The sequence below is a fragment of the Callorhinchus milii genome, unplaced genomic scaffold, assembly GCF_018977255.1.
Source record: "Callorhinchus milii isolate IMCB2004 unplaced genomic scaffold, IMCB_Cmil_1.0 Scaffold19, whole genome shotgun sequence".
In the NCBI taxonomy this organism is placed as follows: Eukaryota; Metazoa; Chordata; class Chondrichthyes; order Chimaeriformes; family Callorhinchidae; genus Callorhinchus; species Callorhinchus milii.
In genome coordinates this window covers 155,209-177,361 of record NW_024704760.1, presented here as the reverse complement: position 1 = coordinate 177,361, position 22,153 = coordinate 155,209, and the positions used below count along the sequence as shown (strand labels likewise).

General features: G+C 42.4%; 1 protein-coding gene across 3 annotated transcripts; it reads right to left on the bottom strand.

Moving 5' to 3' along the window:
* Positions 1-13,964: 13,964 nt before the first annotated feature.
* On the bottom strand, positions 13,965-21,618 carry LOC103182398 (monocarboxylate transporter 1). Of its 3 annotated transcripts, XR_488317.2 has the most exons (6): positions 21,496-21,618; positions 20,885-21,120; positions 18,341-18,484; positions 16,233-17,042; positions 15,150-15,452; positions 13,965-15,041 (listed from the first exon to the last, which is right to left on the bottom strand). XR_488317.2 is itself a non-coding variant. In XM_007899399.2 (5 exons), exons 2-5 carry the CDS (start codon positions 21,090-21,092, stop codon positions 15,223-15,225), a joined length of 1,392 nt encoding a protein of 463 aa, XP_007897590.2. In that variant the 5' UTR covers positions 21,093-21,120; positions 21,496-21,618; the 3' UTR covers positions 13,965-15,222. The 3 variants fall into 3 exon arrangements, 2 of the variants coding, with proteins under 2 accessions (XP_007897590.2, XP_007897592.2); XM_007899399.2 differs by having other exon boundaries at positions 13,965-15,452; XM_007899401.2 differs by having other exon boundaries at positions 13,965-15,452; positions 21,517-21,618.
* Positions 21,619-22,153: the final 535 nt, after the last annotated feature.

Sequence of the window (22,153 nt, the reverse complement as noted above, 5' to 3'; positions counted from 1 at the left end):
CTAGCCCAAGCTGTGGTGCTGACTTTAGGACCTGGATTGTCCTGTTGAGCTGCATTTTATGAGCATTGCATAAAACAGCTTTATTGCCACATGATTTCTGCAACACTTCCCACCATGAACCTAATGTGATCATAGTAATCACTATTGATTACTTGAGCTAATTGACACAAAGAATAAAGTCTAGGAAACATTGCGGAACTGAGGTAGGTTTAGAAAGCTATAATCCAATCACTGAACAATAGCATTGCCTACATCTCCAACTAGAAAACAAATGGAAACTTTGCTAGAGTATACAGTAATGTAATTACTGTTATTGAAATGAAGATTGATTATCTGATTCTGTGGCAATATAGTCTGAGTTTTGTTGAAGGATACATTTAGACTTTTAAATATGCCTCCAAATAATATTAATAAATTTCATGACAAATTATTCTGTAGAAAGGTATAACAATATTACCTAATGTACCAGGCCGAAAACACATCTTATTTGGTGTAGTTTACCAGAGCTAGGTCTGATGTTTACAAATAATTAAGACTATTCTGTCAGTATTTTCATTTTCTCTGCCAAGAATCTTTGTATGTGATTAATTATCTACAGTTCTATATCAAGTAATCCAGCATCAGCTGTACTTTATTTAAAATGAAAATTCCACAAAAGGAAAGGTACCGTATCTGTCTGTGTAGAGGGTGCTTTACTCTGCTTCTAACTCATACTGTTCCTCATCTGGAAGTGCTGCATGGGGCGGGATAGAAAGAGCTTTATTTTGGATTTATGGCATATTTGTTGTGGAGTCAAATGTTTCAGGATTGTTATTGTTTATTTCAGTACTGTGATGTAGCCCATCACAGTATCTGGTATCCCAGACCATCACTGGCTGTGCAGCCTCCCACACTAACATGACTTCATCCTTGCCTATTGCCACTACAGCAACATTATAAACATTCCTTCTACTTAATCATTGCTTTTCTTTATCTCTGAGCTACTACTCCATTTTTACCTTCTCAAGTATTCAGGACTCCCTTTGAGAGACAACAACTGCTCCAGATCCCAGAGCTGGTTTGCGCCCAGATTAGTATACACACCTTCTCAAGAAACCATCTCCTGATACAAACATACTCTACAATAATTGCCAGCTCTGGATCTTTGCCCTTAATTTCTAACAGAACAGTAAGAAATGAATAATTAACTGAGGTAAATAAAAATGTTATGCTGTATATTTCATCTTGTTTTGACCAAACAGAAGGTATTTACAGTTTTGTGAAAAGAGCGGTTTTAATCGCACCAAATTTAAATTACACAACTGATGATCTTGTAGTAAAAATTCACTAATAGCCATGTCTGCAACATCTTATATTCCATTCCAACAAATGGAATCTTGTTGTTGTTGTTGTTGTTATAAGTAATTAAAATCCAATTGGTTTGCGAAATATTCTTATGGTAAACATCCATTACTCTGCTTTGTACTAAACACGTGAAACTCCCAAAGCTGTTTTTCCCTTGGAATATGTTTTGGTACACACAGTCCTGTCCCTGGGAGTGTGTACACACAGCCCTGTCTCTGCAAGTGTGTATGATGTATGAGATATGTGGGAGAGTGAAGGTTGTGTATGGTGAATGCAGATCCTTTTAACTATATTATTGTCTTAACAAACATAAGGCAATAATCTTAGACAGGTGCTTGTCTCAGTGTCTGGCAATAGGGAGTTGCCAGAGGTTGGCTATAGAGGAGGAATGATTGATGATGGTCTGGGCCTCAAGCTCTGGCTGTAGTTTGCCCTTGCTGGCAGTGCCTCCAAAAGTGTAAGTTATCAACTCGCAGCCTGTGACTCAATCATTTTTGTCCTCCAATCACCCATCAGTGTGAAGACTATTTTCATCTGGCCACAGTCTTTTTCTAGATCTCCTCAGCTCAGAAAAGATGAAAAATCTCGGCCACAGTGTCCTGAAACTCTTAATGAGAATTAATCTACCACTGTGTACTCAAGGACATCTCTTAGAAGAGAATTAAAGCAAATCCATGTGCTTTCGTGAAAAATGTGATTGTGGGTGAGCCTGCAAAGGGGAGAGAGGCCAGAACCTTGAGTTTGTGGCCTGTGCTGTTTGTGTAAGAAATGAGCCTCACAATGTGACATTCCAGTCAAAGTGACAGCCATTTAAACACCTACTCAATACAAACTGAGGAAGTTAGTTTCTTCCTCACTATGCTTCTCTCCTGCTCTTATAGCCACACACAGAGTCACTGCAATACCATGAGCCAGAAATCAGACTGTGGAATTGGTTGACATCTAAGTTGAAGCTACAGTGCAATGATGAGGGAATGCTCCATTGTAGGAGGTGTTGTACTTCAGATAAAACATTATACAGAGGTCCTGTCAGCCTGTCAGGTTGGTACTAATCATCCCATGGCATTATTCAAAAAGAGAAGGGAGTTTACAGTACAATGTTCATTTTATAGTGTTGGGAGGATGTCCCAAGGCAATGGATGGCACCAGAGCTGGCGTGGGAGTGAGGGGGGTGGGAAGGGGAAAGATAGGTTTCTCCCAGTATCTGGCCAACAATTGTTGCTGTACACAAATTGGCTGCTGCATTCACCTACAAATGTACAGGCATGACGGGCTGAATAGTCTTCTTCTGTGCTGTAAATTCCTATGGTTTATAAAAATGTAATTGCAAGCAGGCATGTGTATAAGCTTACTTTGGGTACCAGCAACTTTGCAAATATGTAGAACTTTGTTCACAATGTGGGGCGCAAACATTCCTAGAAACTGATATGCTGGCAACTTTCTGGTTAATGAGAAAAGTTTTTCTTAATCAAATTTAAGAGAGTTGACTATCATCACAAAAATAAGGTGTTTTCTGGTGAAAATTGGAAGAGGGAAAGGGCTAGGAAAGAATGTGTATTGAATAGGAGATTTTAGTCTTAATGTCAACACAGTGAAGGAGCAAGAAAGAAGAACACGTAGGATGTGGGATTTTGTGCTTGGCAGGTACAAGAGAGGAACGTTCAGTGGAGACATGCCAAGTAGCATCAAGGAGATAAAGATGAGAAAGGTTGTGTTGGTGGGAAAGGTGAGGGGTCAGCTATCAAAGACAGCCTGTGACTGTAAATTCCTCACAAAGACAGAGCAACGTTAATTAAGACGTCATTCACAAACTTGTATGGTAGAATGGTAGAAGCCAAACTCCTCAATTAAATGGATGTACAGACTGAGTGTCTGGCACTGACACTGTCCTTCACACTCACTGAAAAGCAGCAGACGCTCACAAGATGCTCGATTATAATTGTTCTTCACCTCAGTTACCTCAATGCAATGATGAAATATCATTAATCATTTCTTTTGATTTTCATTTTCAAAAACCTCAGTGGAGGGGCGGCGGGGAGTGGAGGGAGATGGGGAAAGGGGGGAAGCAGGGAGTGGGATGTGAGCGGGGAGGGCTTGTTGTTATTGAGATAGTTTCTGGTATCTGCTTCTTAGGTTGACCTGATCTTCAGATCTCTGCCCCTTACCATTGCAGCAATAGCCCCTGGAGATCCAATCATGTCACAGCAAACCTATGTGGCACAGGATTTTGTCTGAAAGGATCTTGTCTGATGAACATACCCAGGTCCCACACAGCAACATTTTGTACGATTAGGATGGCCACTATTTTTCTGAAACTTTAGATTTGACATTTCTGCCTGATCTGATACTTGGTTTTGTCATTAGTGCACAAGAAGCTATATTGACTTCGGAGGTTTAACCACTTCATCTCTACTACACTCAGCAATTTGAATAACAATTTTTTAATAAAACTTCTGAATATAATTGATAGGAATGATTAATGCATTTGGCACAATTTCAGGTCATTGGTGGGACAGTTAGAATTGACCTTTCCGTAGGAGATTACATTAGGATTGTGCCACTGAAATATCAAACAATATAGGGCAGCTATCGGAATCCGTAATTAACGTGCCTGGCCTGACTCCTTCAACAATCACCTTGCTCTTTGCCTTAAATGTCTTGCACAAGTCTCAACCTCCAGGTGGTAAGTTCCACAAGTAACACAAGCTCCAGTTACCCATGGAGAAAGGATTACATTCACACAATATATATCTGATACAGATTGCCACATTCACTAAAGACCAGATATTAACTGGTTTAAGAAACAAAATTGGTCTCTGCTTTTCTAGGTTAGGATCAATCCAGAGGTGCCAGCTCATATGTCTCGTCTAATACTTTAATAAATCATTATTGAAATCTAAATGCCCTCTCTGAGACCTCGATTCTATTCCAAGTGAGTATCAATTCAGTCCATATCATCTTTCCTGTCTCAGTGCCACCCTGTGCGTTTAATGACAATTAATTGACAGAAGGCATGACCAGTCAATGCTGAATCTGCAGCTGAGTTATTGTACATTGGTGGGAACTAAGATACAACAGCTGAGGTCTGGTTTCTGCACTAACATAGGGTGGGGTTTCATTGCTTAATGCTTTGTCTGGATGTGTCCTGATCTGTCCATGCAAGGTTACACAGGCATATGGACACAGTTACATGTATGTGGTCAAGTAGTGCTGTACACAGATAGGCACACAGACATGTATGTACATTTATGGACAACTGAATCCAAGAATTATTTTCTGCCTTTAATGTGCAGACATAACATAATATTCATAGAAAACAAATTAATAACTTTGCCAGTCTAGCTCAGTCGGTCACACTTTGGCCTCAGGTTTGTGATTTGAGTCCCACAACAGGACTTCATCTTACAGCCTAGGCTGACACTCCAGCAAAGCAAACAAACAAACAAAGAAACAAATTGCATTGATGTAGCACCTTTCACATTGGGAGTACAGCAATGGGTGGCAATGAATTGTCACAGGTGTGTCCTTCAGGTGAGACATTAAACAGCTCCTGTTATCTCTTCTGGTTGCTCAGGACAAATTTCCTTTAGAGTTTCTCCCCATGTCCTGGCTGATATTCCTCCCTCATCTAAATTCCCCAAATGCAGAGTAATGATTAATTCTCTTAGCTGTTTGTGGAGTATTGCATAACAGCAGTACCTACTTTGCAAAGTAACCTGTAGTGTGACATATTGTGAGGTGTGATTAGGCGTTAGATTAGATGCAAGTTTTTTATGTCAATATTCCTACAGTTTCAATTCATTCAAACAATGTGATCTCAGCATTAATAATGATAACATCACTTTTAGAGGCAGAACATTTTACAATGTTAGCTGATCTTAACAATCAGGTCCAGCAGTTATCTATCTCCCCTTTGTCTGACAATATAGACTCCCATCAAGGTTCTTGTGTGAAGCGATTCAAAACCCAAAGAGTAGAGTATGCTACATCAATCAGGAAGAAATATCTAGCGTTGGCTAGTGGCTGCGTGTAAGAGCAACAGGATGGAATCACAAGGGATTTTGGATGAAGAAGACCATTCAACCCATTTGATCTAATCCAGAGTCCTGGCCGACAATACCTTTCCTAATGATCTGTTTAAGCAGGACTTTCTGTTTATTCTAAACTGATTTTTGTTTGGGAAAAAAGGCACTTAGAGCAAAAACGTTTGTGGCAAACCAACAGAGTAAAAGGGGTAAAAGAGATTTTACATTAGTAATTGAATTGGTCATTAAATCTGAGCTCCACTCTCCCTGCATGGTAAAAACTCACAAAGTGCATTTATGCACAATTAATTTATGAATATTGCTTTAACATTTAGTTGACTTCAGGGAATTCAAATGGAATAGCACTTAAAGCATTACTAAGTGATAGCATGACATCAGTTAGCAGCTTCCTGTTCTAGGCATTGCCGTGCTGACGAGGGGAATTTTGTTGGATTCGGTGTTGAATCGGATTCACCAGCTTCTGTTTAGCCAGCAGTGGGCGACAGTTGCAAACCACAAGGAACCCCAAAAAGAAGTCTGAGCTCTGCATCAACTGTGTGTGTGCAGTGGGAGGGAGGGGGATCCTGAAGAAGATGAGACTGTAAATTGTCTCTACAGAGTTTGTTGTTTTATGAGGATTTTTCTGTGATGAACGTGAGGCTGAGCTTGAGAACTGTAACTCTTGCTGCCGTCACTTCCCTGTAAAATTAACAAGCGTTAACAGATGAGCCCAGTGTCTCACACAGTCAGCACTCAGTGTGTGTCAAGACATCTTTGGCTGCTGAGCTCTAGTTGCTTCAGGGCTGTGTTTTAATATCATGTGATGCAGAGCATTAAATTCTAATAAACGTATTTATCAACTATCTGATTATACAATTGATGCCATATGTGTCACATCCCTAACCATAATACAGTGCTTCTTCCCACCATCAAAAGTTTCAAGTAAACAGATGTTCTAGACTATATCGGTCAAAATTCTCTCCCTGCTCAGTGTTCCCTATTAAGTCGTGAAAAGAGATTTCTCAGAGGGGACCTAATAGATTTTAAATGGGAATGAGAAAGCAAATTCAAAGCAATACTTTCAGATGCTCTGAAACAGCAGAACAAGAGGACACAGGGTTAGGCTACAAAGCACAGTTTGATGCTGTGATGGTAGGAAGGTTGGATGGATATTCCAATTGGATGAGATAAAATGGGCTGAAGGGTCTTCCTCATCTGAATTTCTCGTGAGGAAAATGTTAAGAGTTTTTTGATATGTGAAAGGTGCTATGTGATCACAGTACAAAGAGTCCTGTAGCGTAGTGTTAGAGCACTCGCCTCGCAAGCAAGAGGACCTGGGTTCGATTCCCAGGTGGGGTGAAACCTTGGGCAAGTTTCCTTACTCCACACTGTTTACACTGTTTACCTAACAGTGAGTAGAAATCCGTCTGTTAATCAACTGGTGGATCGCTTTCTGGGTTAATAATCCCTCCTAAAAAAAAATAGTCACTTAATCCACCGCTTTGTTTGTGGAACATTGTTGTATGCAATTGAATGCCGTGTTTCGCCCACAAAATATATAGTCGATTCACCTTACAGTATATTCTGTGAAGCGCTTTGTGACGCCTCAATGATGTAATAAGGCGCTAAATCAAATGCAAGGATTATTATTGTATTATTATTATAAGTTATTGTATTTATGGCAACTTCTTGGCTCTGCGTTTAACAAGCAAAAATAATAATAATTACTCCAGTAGTGGATTAATGGCAGGCTGGATTCTCCTCTTTCTTCTCAAAATCTATTCTACAGAGTGTTTCACTGTGTCTATCACCCAGAGATTAGGATAATAATAGCCTACTTCACAGGATACACACATTGAGGAATGAAGTTTATAATATTTCTGACTTAAATTGTGTTTTTCTAATATACCAGGTTTAATGGATTGGTGCGAATTAGAGTAATTTGCTTATGAATTTCACTACATTTCCTTAAATGACAATCCATAGAAGAGTTAATTGCAGTGTAATTGGAGATTTCAGTGTTTCTGGCATATTTAATGAAGGAATTCTATGAAGAGGAAGTGTGAGTGAAGGGCTGGAGAGAATATTGTTTAAAATAATTATCTGCTTCAGTTCTTTATCAAATAAATGGCGTGTCTCTTGTGGGCTCTGGAATCAGCCGTTTAAATTTGATAAGAGATGATCTGAGCCAAGGAATCATCATCAGTGTTGCTGGCTTCTAATGATCAGCTGAGTAAATGGCCAGACATTCTGGGCTGCAGTCGTCACTCTCACTGACACTGCTCACTGTGTACGTGTCTCTCATTTTACTTGCTGTGTAGTTCTAAATGTTAGTTATGCACTGTCTTTGCTTGGATTGGTTACTAACTTATGATCTTTCAGATCAACATAAAATATTAAGAGTTGCTCCAAGACTGACCTCGCACCTGAGATCCAGGCGGTGCTGTGGGATAGGACGTGTTTGTCCTAAAATTACCTTTCACAACTTTGAGCTTGTGTCCTCTTGACCTGCTCCTATGGCATATCTGAAAATATTGCTTGGTTTAAATTCTATGTCCTGCTCCTCCTCAGGATGACCAGGTTATTAGAAAGCAGAAACAGGGCATAAAATTTTGCATCAGTTGATATTCATAGGTTGATTAAAAGGGAACCAATTTGTAATGAATAACCTGATGATATCAGGAGGAAGCTTCCTTGGTTACTAATTACCTGGTATTGATAAATTCACAGTGAGTTTAAGAAGTACAAAATAATCGGCATAGATACAACATCTTCTTATCCTGTCTCTCAGGGCAGCCTCTTCACACATTCTTTGTATCAGAGAAATAGACATCCTTGAGTTTATCTTCCGTGTGAACTTTATGAGATCCCTGGATGTTACTCTTCTGCTTTGTATATACAGCACTGAGGACATCAAGTGATTGTTAAAGGTATTGCAAAATTATAAACCTTGGTCTCAAAATTTCTGTAGTAGTAACATAAAGCAGAGTGGTCCAATAATGCAGCATTCCTCCAATACTGCCTTGGAGTATTAGTCCAGTCTGTGAGCTCTCGTCCTGATTAGGGCTTAAAACCACAAATTCTAATAGAGACAACTAACTGAGCCAAACAGACATCATAATAAAATTAGTCAGTGCTACTGGAACAAGCATAGAACTGGTTGGTGTATGTTTATGATGTGTCTGTGAGTGTACGACTGGCCTGTCAGTCTAGGTTAGTCTGTGTGCTGTAAAACAAACAAGTTTCAGAACCGCAAAAGCTGAAAAATAAACTCTGTTCTTTCAAACTTCCTGCAACGTATTGCATTCTGACTGGCAACAACGCAGCAGAGGGTTAAACTTAATTTTCTCCACCTCAACTTGAACCTTATTGATTTCTGGCCTGAATTAAAACGGTCTCTTACTTTGATGCTGTGAATTAAAACTTGTATTAAGTACTTAGCCTTAGGACTGATTAAAACTGGTGTGTAATCATCTTGCAGTCATCATAGGAAGCAAAGTGACTATCGAATTAGGGATTGGAAATAAAAGATTGCATGTTTTATACAGATACCACTTTGTCAAAATATCAATAACTTTAGCAATCTGTCAGTACAACACCAACAATTTGCATTTATATTTAGCTCCCTTCACCCAGGTAGCATCTCAAAGTGCTTACTAGTAGTTTCTCATTGCTGGAGCCACAGGCAACAACACCACCTTTGCATTTATGTGGTGTCCTTCTTGTAGAATAACCTTTCACAAAACACAGGATTAGCCACCAAGCAAGAGAGAAGGGAAGAGATAGGTGCAGTCGAAGAGATACGTTTTTAGGCAACATTTCTAAACAGATAGAAAACAGTGAGACAAAGAGGTCGAGGGAAGGAGTTCCAGAGGTTAGGGGCATAGTTGCTGAAGGTACAGAGGGGGAGGGGGACACACAACAGGCCCAAGTTAGCTCAGCAGAGGGAGAGAGCAGAAGAGTGAGGTAGGAGAAGATCACAGAGCTACTAGGGTGCGAAGGGATTTATGACTGAAGGTGAAGACCTTGAAATCGATCCATTAGAAGACACAGAGCCATTGTAGCCTGGTGAAGATTGGGAAGATGACCAAATGGAGTTTGATACAGGTGATTAGATCTATCTAGTGCCACCGTGATTTTGCCGTGAGGTTGGCTGGCCAGGTTATGGAGAGTAGTCTTGGTTCAAGGAGCTACAGAGGGTTGATTGGATTTTGACATTCCGTTACCAAGCACATCCATCACCTTACAGTCAGCTCAGCTCCAAGCTCCCCCCCTCCCGCCCCATCACTTACTAACCTGAAAGGATAGTCACTTGTTGATCATTTGGTTCCTGTTAGTAAAAATATTGGGAGGTTATGATTTCTGATGAGTTTAATAGTCCAGCAATTTAGTAATTAACCCTGAATTTAATTAAAATTGCAATCAATAGTCAACATCTTCAGGTTAATAGGTCATTAACTATGCGTCATTAATTGTGGTAATTATTTCACTTCCAATTTTCTTATCCTTGAATATAGAACTAGTTCCTAAAACGCATTATAGTAGGCACTAATTTGTTTTTGAATGACATTTATTTTGATATCTACTCCTCGGTTTCGATGTGAAATCTGAGGACAGCTGCATGTGGTGTGTGCAGCATCCCGGCAGATTATATTGAGACTACTAGAATAGGTTGTGGGGCAGAGCTGCTGAGCGAGTGGATCTGATCACTTTACTTCTGCATTTCTATTCCAAGCTTAACAGCTGCAGCAAAAAAAATGCATTTATATATTGTCTCGAAGCATTTTATAGATTGAAATTTATTAGAAATAAAATTAATGTTATAAAAGCAAACGTGGAGCTAATCTGGGCCGGTAACATGCTCCAAATAACACAAAACGTAAACGTACCTGTTTGACCGCTTTCGATCAGCACCCCCACCCCCAGCTCTGGCCCTCTCTTTGAAACATCCTTGACAGACGCTATATAAATGTGTTGTAAGGTAATCAGGAACTAAATTAGTGACAATTTTTAAAAGTTTGACAATCGCAAATCAATAAATAATCAAGTTGTGATTGTGGTTATTGATCATTTCTAGTTGTGTTTTATGCCATTAATATGCAGACACATCACCATTAGGGGGCCCTCTGCCCACATGCTTCCACGAAGCACAGCCCAGGAGCACAGCCACTGTGGGGATCTGCGTTTCACGCCTATCTTATTGCTTGGCTGACGGCACCAACTGAAACTCCAGTCCCTCTTAGGCAAGGGGAACCACAGGCCACACATTGGGGCTGATCAAGATTAAGTGTTGAGATTCAGTCTAAATCTATCATAACGGGCGACAGTGAGAAATTCCCACCTCCTATTTGTACAACACACAGGAGCACAGAAACACGCTCTGTTTTAATGCAAGGTTAACAGGACCAGAGTGGGGAAACCCCTGGCTCGAATGGCCTGCACCTCCAAGTCCTGTTGACAAACCAGACTTGCCATCAACAATGCCTGGAGCACTACAGACCAGTCTGCTTTACGGACCAAGCTCCAGAGATCACAGAAGATTGATTCGAGACAGTGTTCAGTGTGACGTCTTTCAATACAGCGTATAAAGTCATTTATAAAGTGTATTGGAAACACCACCTGAATGATAGGGTTACCAGGAGGAGAATGTTTGTCCCAACCACAGGCAGTGGCACAGCACAGGGACTTTCTGATCCTTCAGAGTGTTCAAAGCCTGTAGTGTGTGGCAATGTAACTCATTACACGCTGGTGCTGCAGTGCATTGTATTCACTCAATGCTGCAGTGTATGTGGTGGGAAGGAGCAGAGTGGGAGGAATCCCTGCTCCCAGTGACTGGTGAGTGAGCGGGTCTGATCACTTCAACTCTCCCTCCCACTTCCTCTCTGATCTCTCCATCCATGGTCTACGCTGTTCCAATGAGCCACAGCGCAAGCTCAAGGAACAGCACCTCATTTATCTGCTCAGGACCTTGCAGCCTCTGGCCTCAATATTGATTTCAACAATTTCATACAATAACAGCTCACCTTTCCCCCTTCCTTCTCTGCTGTGACTGTTACCACATCATCTGGGTCCCAGACACACCTTTTCTCTCTCTGGTCGGCCTGTTTTGTTGCAATCCCCCCCTTTGTTCTGCAATATTAACACCTCTTTAACCCATCATCCCCTGTCCTCTACCTCATTTTCTCCTTTGCCTTCCTTATAGTAATATAATAATCTTTGCATTTGATATAGCGCTTTTCATGTCTTCTAGACGTCTCAAAGCACTTCACAGAATATGCTGTAAAGTGAATTCACAGATTCATAGAATGTTACGGCACAGGAGGCCATTCGGCCCATCGAGTCTGTGCCAGCTCTTTGACAGAGCGTCACTTTCACTAACCCCAATCACCAGCTTTCTCCCCATAACCCTGCAAATCTGTCTTCCCCAGATACCTATCCAGTTGTCTCTTAAGAGCTCTCTCTTTACCGTATATTTGTGGGCGTTGCCCTGCACCCCCCCACCCCTCAGCCCTTAAAAGCCTCTCCTTCCCAACATGCCCCGGTTCTGACGAAGGGCCATGGACCCGAAACGTTGACTCCCTTTCCTCTCTCCATAGATGCTGAGTGGTCTCAACCACTTCTGGTTTTGTTTCGGATCACTTTAATCTGCCTTTCAATTCCAGCTGAGCCCACCCTGGTGCTTTGGCTATTGGCTGGATTGGCAGCCTGGAGCGACCACTGATTGGTTGTGACGCGATATCCATCAAACACACACACACTGGCTTGGGCTGGTGGGGACACAATGTCAATGGGTTTCATGACAACAGGTGGCACTCTCGCTGCCTTGGGGCCCCAGGCAATTGCATGTGTCTATGGCTATCGTTGCTTACCTTCGCGCCCCAGTGTTTAGCCACCAGTGGAGGAGATTGTCAGAGCACCACCAAATTCCAAGGTGAGCAGGGAAGCGGGGGGTGGGGGGTGTTTGCTGCTGATGGGCTGTGATTGGGCACTGAGGCAGCAGAGGGTTCCACTTGGGTCAATGGACAGTTGCTCAAACACACCAGAGGGTGGTATACAAACTGTAGAGAATGGCCTTGAGGCCCTGTGGGAGATGTAGTTACTTTTATGCAGTATTTATTGTAAACCCAGTTGATTTGATGCTACTTTTTTTGTGCATCGGATCCGACTTGCTTCTCAATGCTATATTTCAATGCAGCTGCAGTATTAGTAATATCTGAGGAAACTTCTAACAACCTGTAGTGAAATCGGGTCATTTATTGATCTATGTCTCCCACCTAGTATCAGTTTATGGACTGATCACACTATCCATCGCACCATAGTTACACAGGTAACTGTAGGCAACCAAACATAACAACATAGATTAAAGATTTTAAAAATACAGACATTTAATACAATGAACATATTCAAAACTGCAGAGTAGAGAGTACAAATATGACACAGATTGACTCAGAAAGTTTGTTCTTATAGTTTCATAACTTTTGAAATCGTGAACTGAGGAATTTACATTTGCATTGTGCAATTATTGATTTACAATTATAGAAATTTAGCACCAAGTCTTAATACAAATTTATATTTATATTGAGTCTTTCACATCAGGAGGATGTCCCAAAGCATTTGTGATTCCTAGTTTGCCTCCTGAGCTGAGGATGGCTCCCGAGGTGAACGGGGAAAGATACCCAAAGTCTCGGTTTAACAAGGACTTAAGATGGACGTGGAAAGAGGACTGGAGGATGGGGTTTAAAAATGAAAGGCACTAAATTGGGTCACATGAATGCTGACACTAAATGTGGAGATAAATACAGTAATGTTATTTCTGCCTGAAGTCAGTATCACATGATGCAAGCCTCCTCGTGAAACCATGAGAACCATTGTGCTTACTCACTGAAAAAGCTATTTGTTTAGTCCCATTCTCCTGTCTTCTCTGTACTCTTCTTATTGGGAGAGAAATTCCACCTGGGTCTAGATTTACTCTATTTACGTGTTATGACTGTTTGTGGGACACTGCTGTGTGCAATTGGATGCCGCGTTTCGCCCACAAAATATAATAAATAATAATCCTTGCATTTCATATAGTGCTTTTCACATCTTCTAGACGTCTCAAAGCTTCACAGAATATACTGTGAAGTGAACTGACTGTATATTTGTGGGCGAAACGCGGCAGCCAATTGCACATTGCAGTGTCCCACAAACTGTCGTGGATTGAAGTGACCGGTTTTATTATTGTGTTTTTTTTCTTGAGGGATTATTATCAGGCGTGTGGAATAAGAAAACTTGAGCAAGGTTTTGCCCTGCTGGGAATCAAACCAAGGTCTCTCGCTTGCGAGCCGAGTGTTCTAACCACTGAGCAACAGGACTCCACAATATACAGTCAATTCACTTTACAGTATATTCTGTGAAGCACTTTGAGACGTCTGGAAGATGTGAAAAGTGCTATATCAAATGCAAGGATTATTATATTGGAGTGTCCTGAATTTGATAATTTGTGAATTCAATCTTAACAAACTTACAGAAAAACTGGCTTGAAAATTAGGGCTGTGTTTAAGAATTTTCAACACAAAATATACAGTCAATTCACTTTACACTATATCCTGTGAAGTGCTTTATTTGACACTGTTGTAGACTTGATGAGGCACTATATCAAATGCAAGGATTATTACTATTTTTATTAGCCAAATTCTGGATGCTCTGAAATTCTATATAAAGAAGGTAAATCTGAACCTGGTAAGCCCATAGCTAGACCCATATACGTCTTGTCAGATATTCAATTTCCTCTATAAAGCAATTCTGAATATCACCTGAACCATTATTCTGGGTAAGTGCTAACGTAAGGTAAATGGAAGTTGTTGTTGGGTAGGGCATTCAATGTGAGAACAACCCTCTGTATCAAAAAAATTCTCACAACCTCTCAATTTGTTCTTTTGGTAATTACCTATATCTGTGCCCTTTAGTTATTGGCTTACCAAGCAATCAAAATATTTTTTCTTTGTTTTAAGTTATCAAAACCATAATTTTAGAAAAAATCTTTATGAGGTTTCCTCGCAAACTTCCTTGTTCCAGGGAAAACAGCCCATCTTTCCTCAAAACACATACCTCTCACCTCTGTATCTATACCCTCTCTATGGCCCAGGCATCCGTCCTATAGTAGGTGTCAAAAACTGAACCCATTATTCCACCTGTGGCCTAATGATATTTATATGGGCCTAATATTACCTCCGCTTTTATATCTTATCTTCCTTTAATTTCACTCTTGACTGAATCAATGAAAAGTTCCTCTTAGGACCAGTGGGAACAGCTGTGTCACTGTGTATCAGAATCAAAAGAGCCAGAAATTGTCAGTAGTGACTGCAGTTCTTGGTTCTGGCTGTAGCTCTGCAGTGTCTGACTCCAGGAGTAACAATGGGTGATCTTGACTCCTGGATTAAGACCGAGTGCTTGGTTCTGGGTGTAAAACCAGATATGCCTGGCTCCATGTGGAACTCTGGGTGACGCTGCCTGAGGGTTTCTTTACACAAGGGGGGAAATCAACAGAAGAGGAATCAACAGTGGAATGGATTACCAGGTTGAGCCGAGGTTGCTAGATTTATTTAAGAAGCAGCTTGATGCTGCAATGGGAAGATGTTAGGAGAGTTACAGTAAATGGCCAAAGGAGCGTCTTCATATTTCTTTGATGGCCTAAGTGGGAGGGAATAAGGAAGAGAATGAAAATTAAAATTGATTAATTGTTCCAGCAATAAACTGTTCCCAACAGATTATCTGAATGTACCATGGTGTCGCTACTACCTTGATCAGGGAATGCGGTGGCAGTGTGACACTGAAGACTATATAGCACTGATTATTGATATAACATCCCACGTTATATGTTTGTCTCCTCTTCTGCAGCTCCATCCAGGTACGTCTTTCCTGAGGCTTCAATCTCTTTGCTCTGGTCTCGATTGCTGTCATCTTCCTGGGCTTTTCGTTCTTGCGCAACCATACGGTAGTTTATGATATTTCCAATGAAGAGATAGATACTGGCAAAGATCAGGACAGCTCCACATGCATAGTACACATAACGGAAATCATTGTACGCATCCTTCAGCATTCCTGCAAAACAAAGCCTCTCTTAGACACACCCTCTGAGATTGTCATTACCTTGGGTCTGATCAAACAGAACTATTTCTGAAATAAAAGCCATTGTTTTACTAAGCGAATCAACACCAATGATCTCAAGAGCTTGCAGTGGTTTATGTCTCTGTTTACTGATGTCTAGCATGTGGAAAACCTCAATAGTTTTTGTCCATTTTAAATTAATATTCTGCTACCTTTTGTCCCCACTCTAAAAGCATCATTTCCTGGCTAAGCATTTAAAGAGAAAGGAAGTTTATTAAACTTAAATGTTCTTGAAGGAAATCCATAAATTGGGACTTTGAACTCATAACCCCACTAAGAATAATAAAATGAGGAGTCAAAATAATTAGAATTTTGAGGGGGGGGGGGTGAATTTAGATTGGCAAGGAATATTGGCCAGCACACAATGCATTTGTTGCTGTTGTTTGCATTTTCATTTAAATTTAGAGACGTTAAAACAAATCAAAAATTGGAGAGGGAAAAAAAAGAAACAGAGGGAAGGTAACGAAAGAATGAAGGAAAGGAGAGTGGAAACAAAGGATTCCCCATGGTTTCCTTTTGCTTTTGTGCAGAGAATAAAGTGAAATTGGCAATAAATTGTTAGAGACAGAACAGTCTAGAAGTATTAAGACCAGTAGCTTTATGGTTTTATTGTAAAGTCTCTACCTTCCCTCCCTTCTCTCCCGGAGACCCAGCTTACCATCTCCTCGCCCAGAGACCCAGTTTACCATCTCCTCTCCCAGAGACCCAGCTTACCAACGAGTGGTGGTCCTAGAAGCACAGGGCAACATTCCACAATGGTGACCAGGCCGACAGCACTGGAGAACCTCTGCGCCCCCACAATATCCATCAATGTTTCAAATAGCACCGAGCTGAGCATCCCAAAGGCAAAGCCGAAAAAGATAGCATAAATAACCAGGCCAGTGTAGTCAGTGGCAAATGTTACCATCATGTGGCAAATGCCGTTATACAAGATGGAGAAGCAGAAAAAATACTGGATCTTAGGCCGCACCCACTTGGTATTAGCGAGAAAGCCCATGGAGGGTCTGGCAAACATGTCCACAAAGGCGAGGATAGAAAGCAGGAAGGCCGCTGAGTAATCATCGATACCTATGTGCTTGGCGAAGGAGGACAAGTAGACGAGAGGAGCAAAAAGGCCAAAGAACATGATGACATTTCCCGACAGGTAGATGAGGAAGCCTCTGTGTAGGAAGAGGGTCAAATCCAGGTGCTTGGTGATTATCTGAAGCACTGTGGTCTTTTCTTTGTGCTCCCGGGATATGAGATCAGTTTTGGCTCCAGACTCCTGCACAGGAGCTTTTGGTGCAGGGCTCACTGGACGCATGAGTGATCCAGCCACACAGCAGTTCAGCAGAATACCACCAAGAATCAGAAAGCTGCCCCTCCAGGAGAAGTTGTCAAAGAGGTACTGGTTCAGAGGAGCCAGTGTACTGAGCACCACTGGACTGCCAGCCATGGCCAGGCCATTGGCCAGGGGACGCCGCTTGTAAAAGTATTTGCCGATCATCGTCAGGGCCGGTTGCAGGTTAAATGCAAGCCCGAGACCTGGAGAGAAACAAAGTTAAGTTGTAGTTCAATGGTTAACAATGTTGATTAAAGGCAAAGTATATCTGCAATCCACCCACCCTCAGTTCCAATTTGATTCATTCAGTAGCACTCTTGTTTCTAGTTCAGAAGGTTGGGGTTCAAGCCCCACATTCGGTTTTGAGTTCACAGGCTAAGATGACACTCAGTTCTGCTTCATTGCCACACAAATGCTATCCTTCAGATCATGTTCTGGTTAAACCAAGATCCTGTCTGGTAGATTTTCAGGTGCCAGTCTCTTTCCCAGGGCCTACTTTTGGGGAGAAATTAAAACTGGGTTTAGATTTACCCTATTTACTTTGCACTTTAAAGTGTCCAAAATTGGAAATCGGCTGGATTTGGTTCAGTCATTGACAGGATTAGTGCAGTTTCATGGAAAATAGGTATGAGCTGACTGGTTTGAGAAGAAGTTGGAGTAATGCAGATTATGAAAAGTCACACTGCAGCCAACAGTACACTGTTGGCCACAAAAATACATTGTTTGAGAACCACTGGCCTTGAATCCTCTTCCCAATATGGGGCTTCAACCCACAATCTTCCCGCTCAGAAGTAAGAATGTATTTAAGATATTGCCAAATGCTGGAAGCTCTGAAACACTAATAGCTCTGAAACACTAAACTGAGACTAGGTGGAATTTCACTCCATTTTGTGCTGCAATTTTACTATATTTAAAAATATGGAATTTCTAACAAATTCACTGACCTGAAATTCTAAGATTGAACATAACCTGGCGATGTGTGGGAGACTTGGGCCAGGCCCACAAGTAAGCACAAAGTTAATTCAGTAAGAACATGGATGGAAGTTGTTTAGGGAGAAGATTGTATTGAATTTATAAAAAGCTTCTGTTTAAAGAACAAAATGAATGACCTGTTTCATTTTTAAATTAGTTACAAATCAATTCTGTTTTAGAGTTTAATAAGATTCACTTTGAAGGAATGGTGCAAATTTGGATCCAGCACAAAAAAGCAACTCCACTGCACAGCGTTTGTTCACAGCAACAAATCATATACGTGTCCCCTGAGGTAATGTGTGCGTTAAAGCAACGAAGGTCACTGTGTGGATACTATTACAAAATATCTAGAGCAGAAATCACAAGTGAAAGGAGGGAGAGCAATGATTGAAGGGAATAGAGAGTAGTGCAATGGGAGAGTGGGGAGAGATAATGATACACAGAGGAGAATATACATAGACTACAGTATTTCTGATGCAGTGATTGTGTTAGCTCCCTATCCATTGTACTCCCTGCCGAATGGACTCACCTCCAATGACCCCGATGCAGATGTATAGCCCTACAATGCTGGTGGAGAAGGAAGCAGCCACAAGGCCGGTGCTGACGAGTGCTCCACCAACCAGCATCACTGGCCGGCTCCCATACCTGTTCACCAGAACACTACTAATGGGACCTGAGAAGGAGATAACATTCAATGCTTTGTTATTAGAGATTCTGCTCATCACCTGCTTCCACCTCCTACTCCATTTCCTATGCTTCAATTTGCACCGCAACCCTATCTAGGATATACTGTAAAGTGTAGTGACTGTGTATTTTGTGGGCGAAACACAGCCAGCCATGAAGCAAAAAATCCTCTGGCCAATCCTCACACCAACTTCACAAGGTAAAGATTCTTAGAGTGAAAAGATTTTATGAAAAACGTGACATGTAAAATGAAAAAGGCAGGTTGTAAAAACACTCATTTAACAACACATCAGTGTTGCATACAATAGTCAATCGTTCAGGACTTCGTGCAATGGCTTGTGATTTTTGGTGTCAGTACATCGTAGATTGATCTGGGCAACCAGTTAGCCCCTTCCCACCCCTCTCTCAGCATGGCCTCCGATAACATTTGGCACAAAGTTTAAACGATGAACAGAAGTCTTTCTACCATTGCTCCAGAGATGCTCTGCTCTGAAGACCTGCTGCTCGCCATTTGTTTCCACATCACTCCCACCCTCGCTCGCCTCCACCGGCTCCCCATCCCCCAGAGGATCGATTTCAAGATCCTCATCCTCACCTACAAGGCCATTCACGGCCTTGCTCCCTCCTACCTCTCCGACCTACTATCCCCCTACCTACCTGCCTGTACGCTCCGCTCCTCTGGCTCCGGTCTGCTCCATATCCCCCGCCCCAACCCCCTACCATCGGTGGCCGGGCCTTCAGCCTCTCAGCCCCTAGACTCTGGAACTCTATTCCCCAGTGCCTTCACCTTGCCTCCTCCCTTTCCTCCTTCAAGGCCGGTCTCAAGACCTTTCTCTTTGACCGTGCCTCCAACTCCCCTCTCGACTCTGTACACCCTCCTCGCTCCCTCCCTTCCCCGACCATTTCCCCCTTGCTTGGGTCCTGACCCAACTGTACAGCGCCTTGGGACGTCCTCCCAACGTGAAAGCCGCTCTATAAATGGAATCTTGTTGTTGTTGTTGGAAGCTGGTTCTGACCATATTTCCACTTGGAACTAAGACGGACTCTCCTCTGCTGACTGAACCAGATTCACACACTTTTATCTGGACCTTCTCTGGAGATGCAATTAGGAGGTAATATCTACTCCGACACAAACTGCCGTGGTTGGTAGTTGCTTGACCAGAGTAACACCTGAGTACCTGGAATGCTATAGTTTCTGGCCTGTGTGCATGCCCAGTCAAAGGGGAAACATTTAATTTCACAATGAAAACCTATTAACCTATAATTCCGCCTCTTTGCTATTACTCTATGGAAGAGGGTATCAGAAAGTTTCGGGGAAAATGGCTGAAAGCAGCTTCCGGTTTCAGGTTAAACAGCTTGGGATCAGGTTACATGGGAACACAGTGATTGGTATCCATTAGTTTGTGGATTACTAATCAGTCAATTATAATTGAAGATTCCTGATGTAATAGGAATTCTGATCGGGTTGTCTAAAGTCCCCTCGCCCCCAGGTGTGGAGGTGGTGAGGAGAAACAGGAATGATCAAACTTTGCACTAAAGTTACTAACCTATCAGATAGTAGTGGTTCCCAGGATATCATGTTTAGCTGCATGTGTCTTAGCCTAATGGAAGGGAGTTTACATAAGGCCAGTATATGCACCAACACTAAGCCTCAGATCCAATAGGCATGAAACCAGTTGCTTTAGAAACAAAGATTACTTCTTGATGGCAGTCTCATGATTTGAGCCCCAGGGAAGGTGGCCTGAAGTATTCAATTCATTTCAATGTAAAGACCACAAATTAGCATGTGGGTTTTGGGAGTTTAGCCAAAATGCCACCACATCCACCATTCTGCTGTAGATTAAACTGGTTCAAGCTGCTAAACTGCCGTGAATCACTCAATAAACTAGCGGAAATGATAGGAAGCAAATACCATAAACCAGCCGAGGAGCAACCTGATGAACACCGACAGACTGTGTGTGTGTGTGTGAGAGGGGCACAGCCACGGACTGTGTAAGGGGCACAGCCACAGACTGTGTGAGGGGCACAGCCACGGACTGTGTGAGGGGCACAGCCACAGACTGTGAGGGGCACAGCCATGGACTGTGTGAGGGGCACAGCCACGGACTGTGTGTGTGTGAGGGGCACAGCCACAGACTGTGTAAAGTCCACAACCACCGACTGTGTGAGGGGCACAGCCACAGACTGTTTGAGGAGCACAGCCATAGACTGTGAGGGGCACAGCCATAGACTGTGAGGGGCACAGCCACAGACTGTGTGTGTGTGAGGGGCACAGCCACAGACTGTGTGTGTGTGAGGGGCACAGCCACAGACTGTGTGTGTGTGAGGGGCACAGCCACAGACTGTGTGTGTGTGAGGGGCACAGCCACAGACTGAGATGGCTCCTTACCTCCGGCGTACATCACGGCCAACATAATGGAAGAGATCCAGGCCACTTGGCTGTCGGTAGATTCAAAGATTTCCTTGATTTCCTTGAAGAATACTGTGATGGCTTTCGGGAATGCGTAGGAGAAGCCAATGGAAATAAAAGCACCGATGACCACAGCCCATCCCCACCCTCCATCTGGGACGCTGACCTCCTGATCAGCTGTTGCCATTGCACCTCAATCAGGAACAGCGCGGAGTCTGAGGAAGAGAAGATGGTGAGAGTCGGGCACCAGTCACAACAGTCGGTCAGTATCACAGTCACAGCACAAACCCTGAGAAACAGAACTCTCCACAAATACTCCACACTCTCACTCACACACACGCACTTGCAGTCGTTATGGGAATGTTATTCCTGACCCAAAGCTTTCAAACAGAAAGACCAATTCTACACGCGGCGCCGTGTCCCAAAGGCTGAGACTGGCGTCAGCGACAGCAACTCCCTCTCTCCCTCACATCAGGAACTTGTTCAGCCTCAGGGTCACGTTCAACAGCGCACACGCGGCAAAACCTTTGGAAATACTTAAGTAAAATGTCATTAAGGTGCCCGAATCATCGCCTTAAAAAATGTTGCACCTTAATAATAATAACGATAACCTTGAGCAGTGTTAGAGCTGATCCTGTGGAACCTTCTCCTGCTGTGCAGCTGCAGAAATAACCTCTGGCAGAAGAGAGAAAGCCTCCCCTCCCCCTCCCCAACCACTGAGAGCCAAGGATCTGCGCCAAACCATGAGAGAGACTCAGATCCAGGTCTCCCTTTGGCTCACGGGCTATTTTTCTGTACTGTTGGTTGAACGAATGAATCAACAACTGGAACAGCTCCAGATTTTCTGATCTTTTCCTTATTCAGACTGTGAATATCTGTGCTGTGCTATCAAGTGGCTTCCTGTCCACGTGATTTTGTCACAAATTGTCTTTTAGAAAAACACAGAAATTATAGCAATAAAAACATTGCCACGTATACAGTCAGTGTGTACATGGACTGTCACTGTATACACAAGCTATATATATGTCAGTGTGTAAGCAAGCACACAACACAGTGTCAGTGTGTATCAGCATATAATAATAATAATAATCCTTGCATTTGATATACATCGCTACCTGCCACCATTTACAGATCAGGTGTCATTTTGTACACAGGCTCCATATCAGTATGTTCACAAGTTACTTGTCACTGCGTATTTGGACTGCTTGACAAAATGTACACAGGCTGTGTGCCGTTATGTACACCGAC

Excerpts from the sequence above, each read along its gene's own strand:
- LOC103182398 (XM_007899399.2), bottom strand. The coding sequence starts at position 21,092 with ATGGCAACAGCTGATCAGGAGGTCAGCGTCCCAGATGGAGGGTGGGGA. Across the intron at positions 18,485-20,884 it reads GGCCGTGATGTACGCCGGAG|GTCCCATTAGTAGTGTTCTG; the intron begins GTAAGGAGCCAT and ends TCTCCTTCTCAG. Across the intron at positions 15,453-16,232 it reads TCTAGGACCACCACTCGTTG|GAATGCTGAAGGATGCGTAC; the intron begins GTAAGCTGGGTC and ends TTTGTTTTGCAG.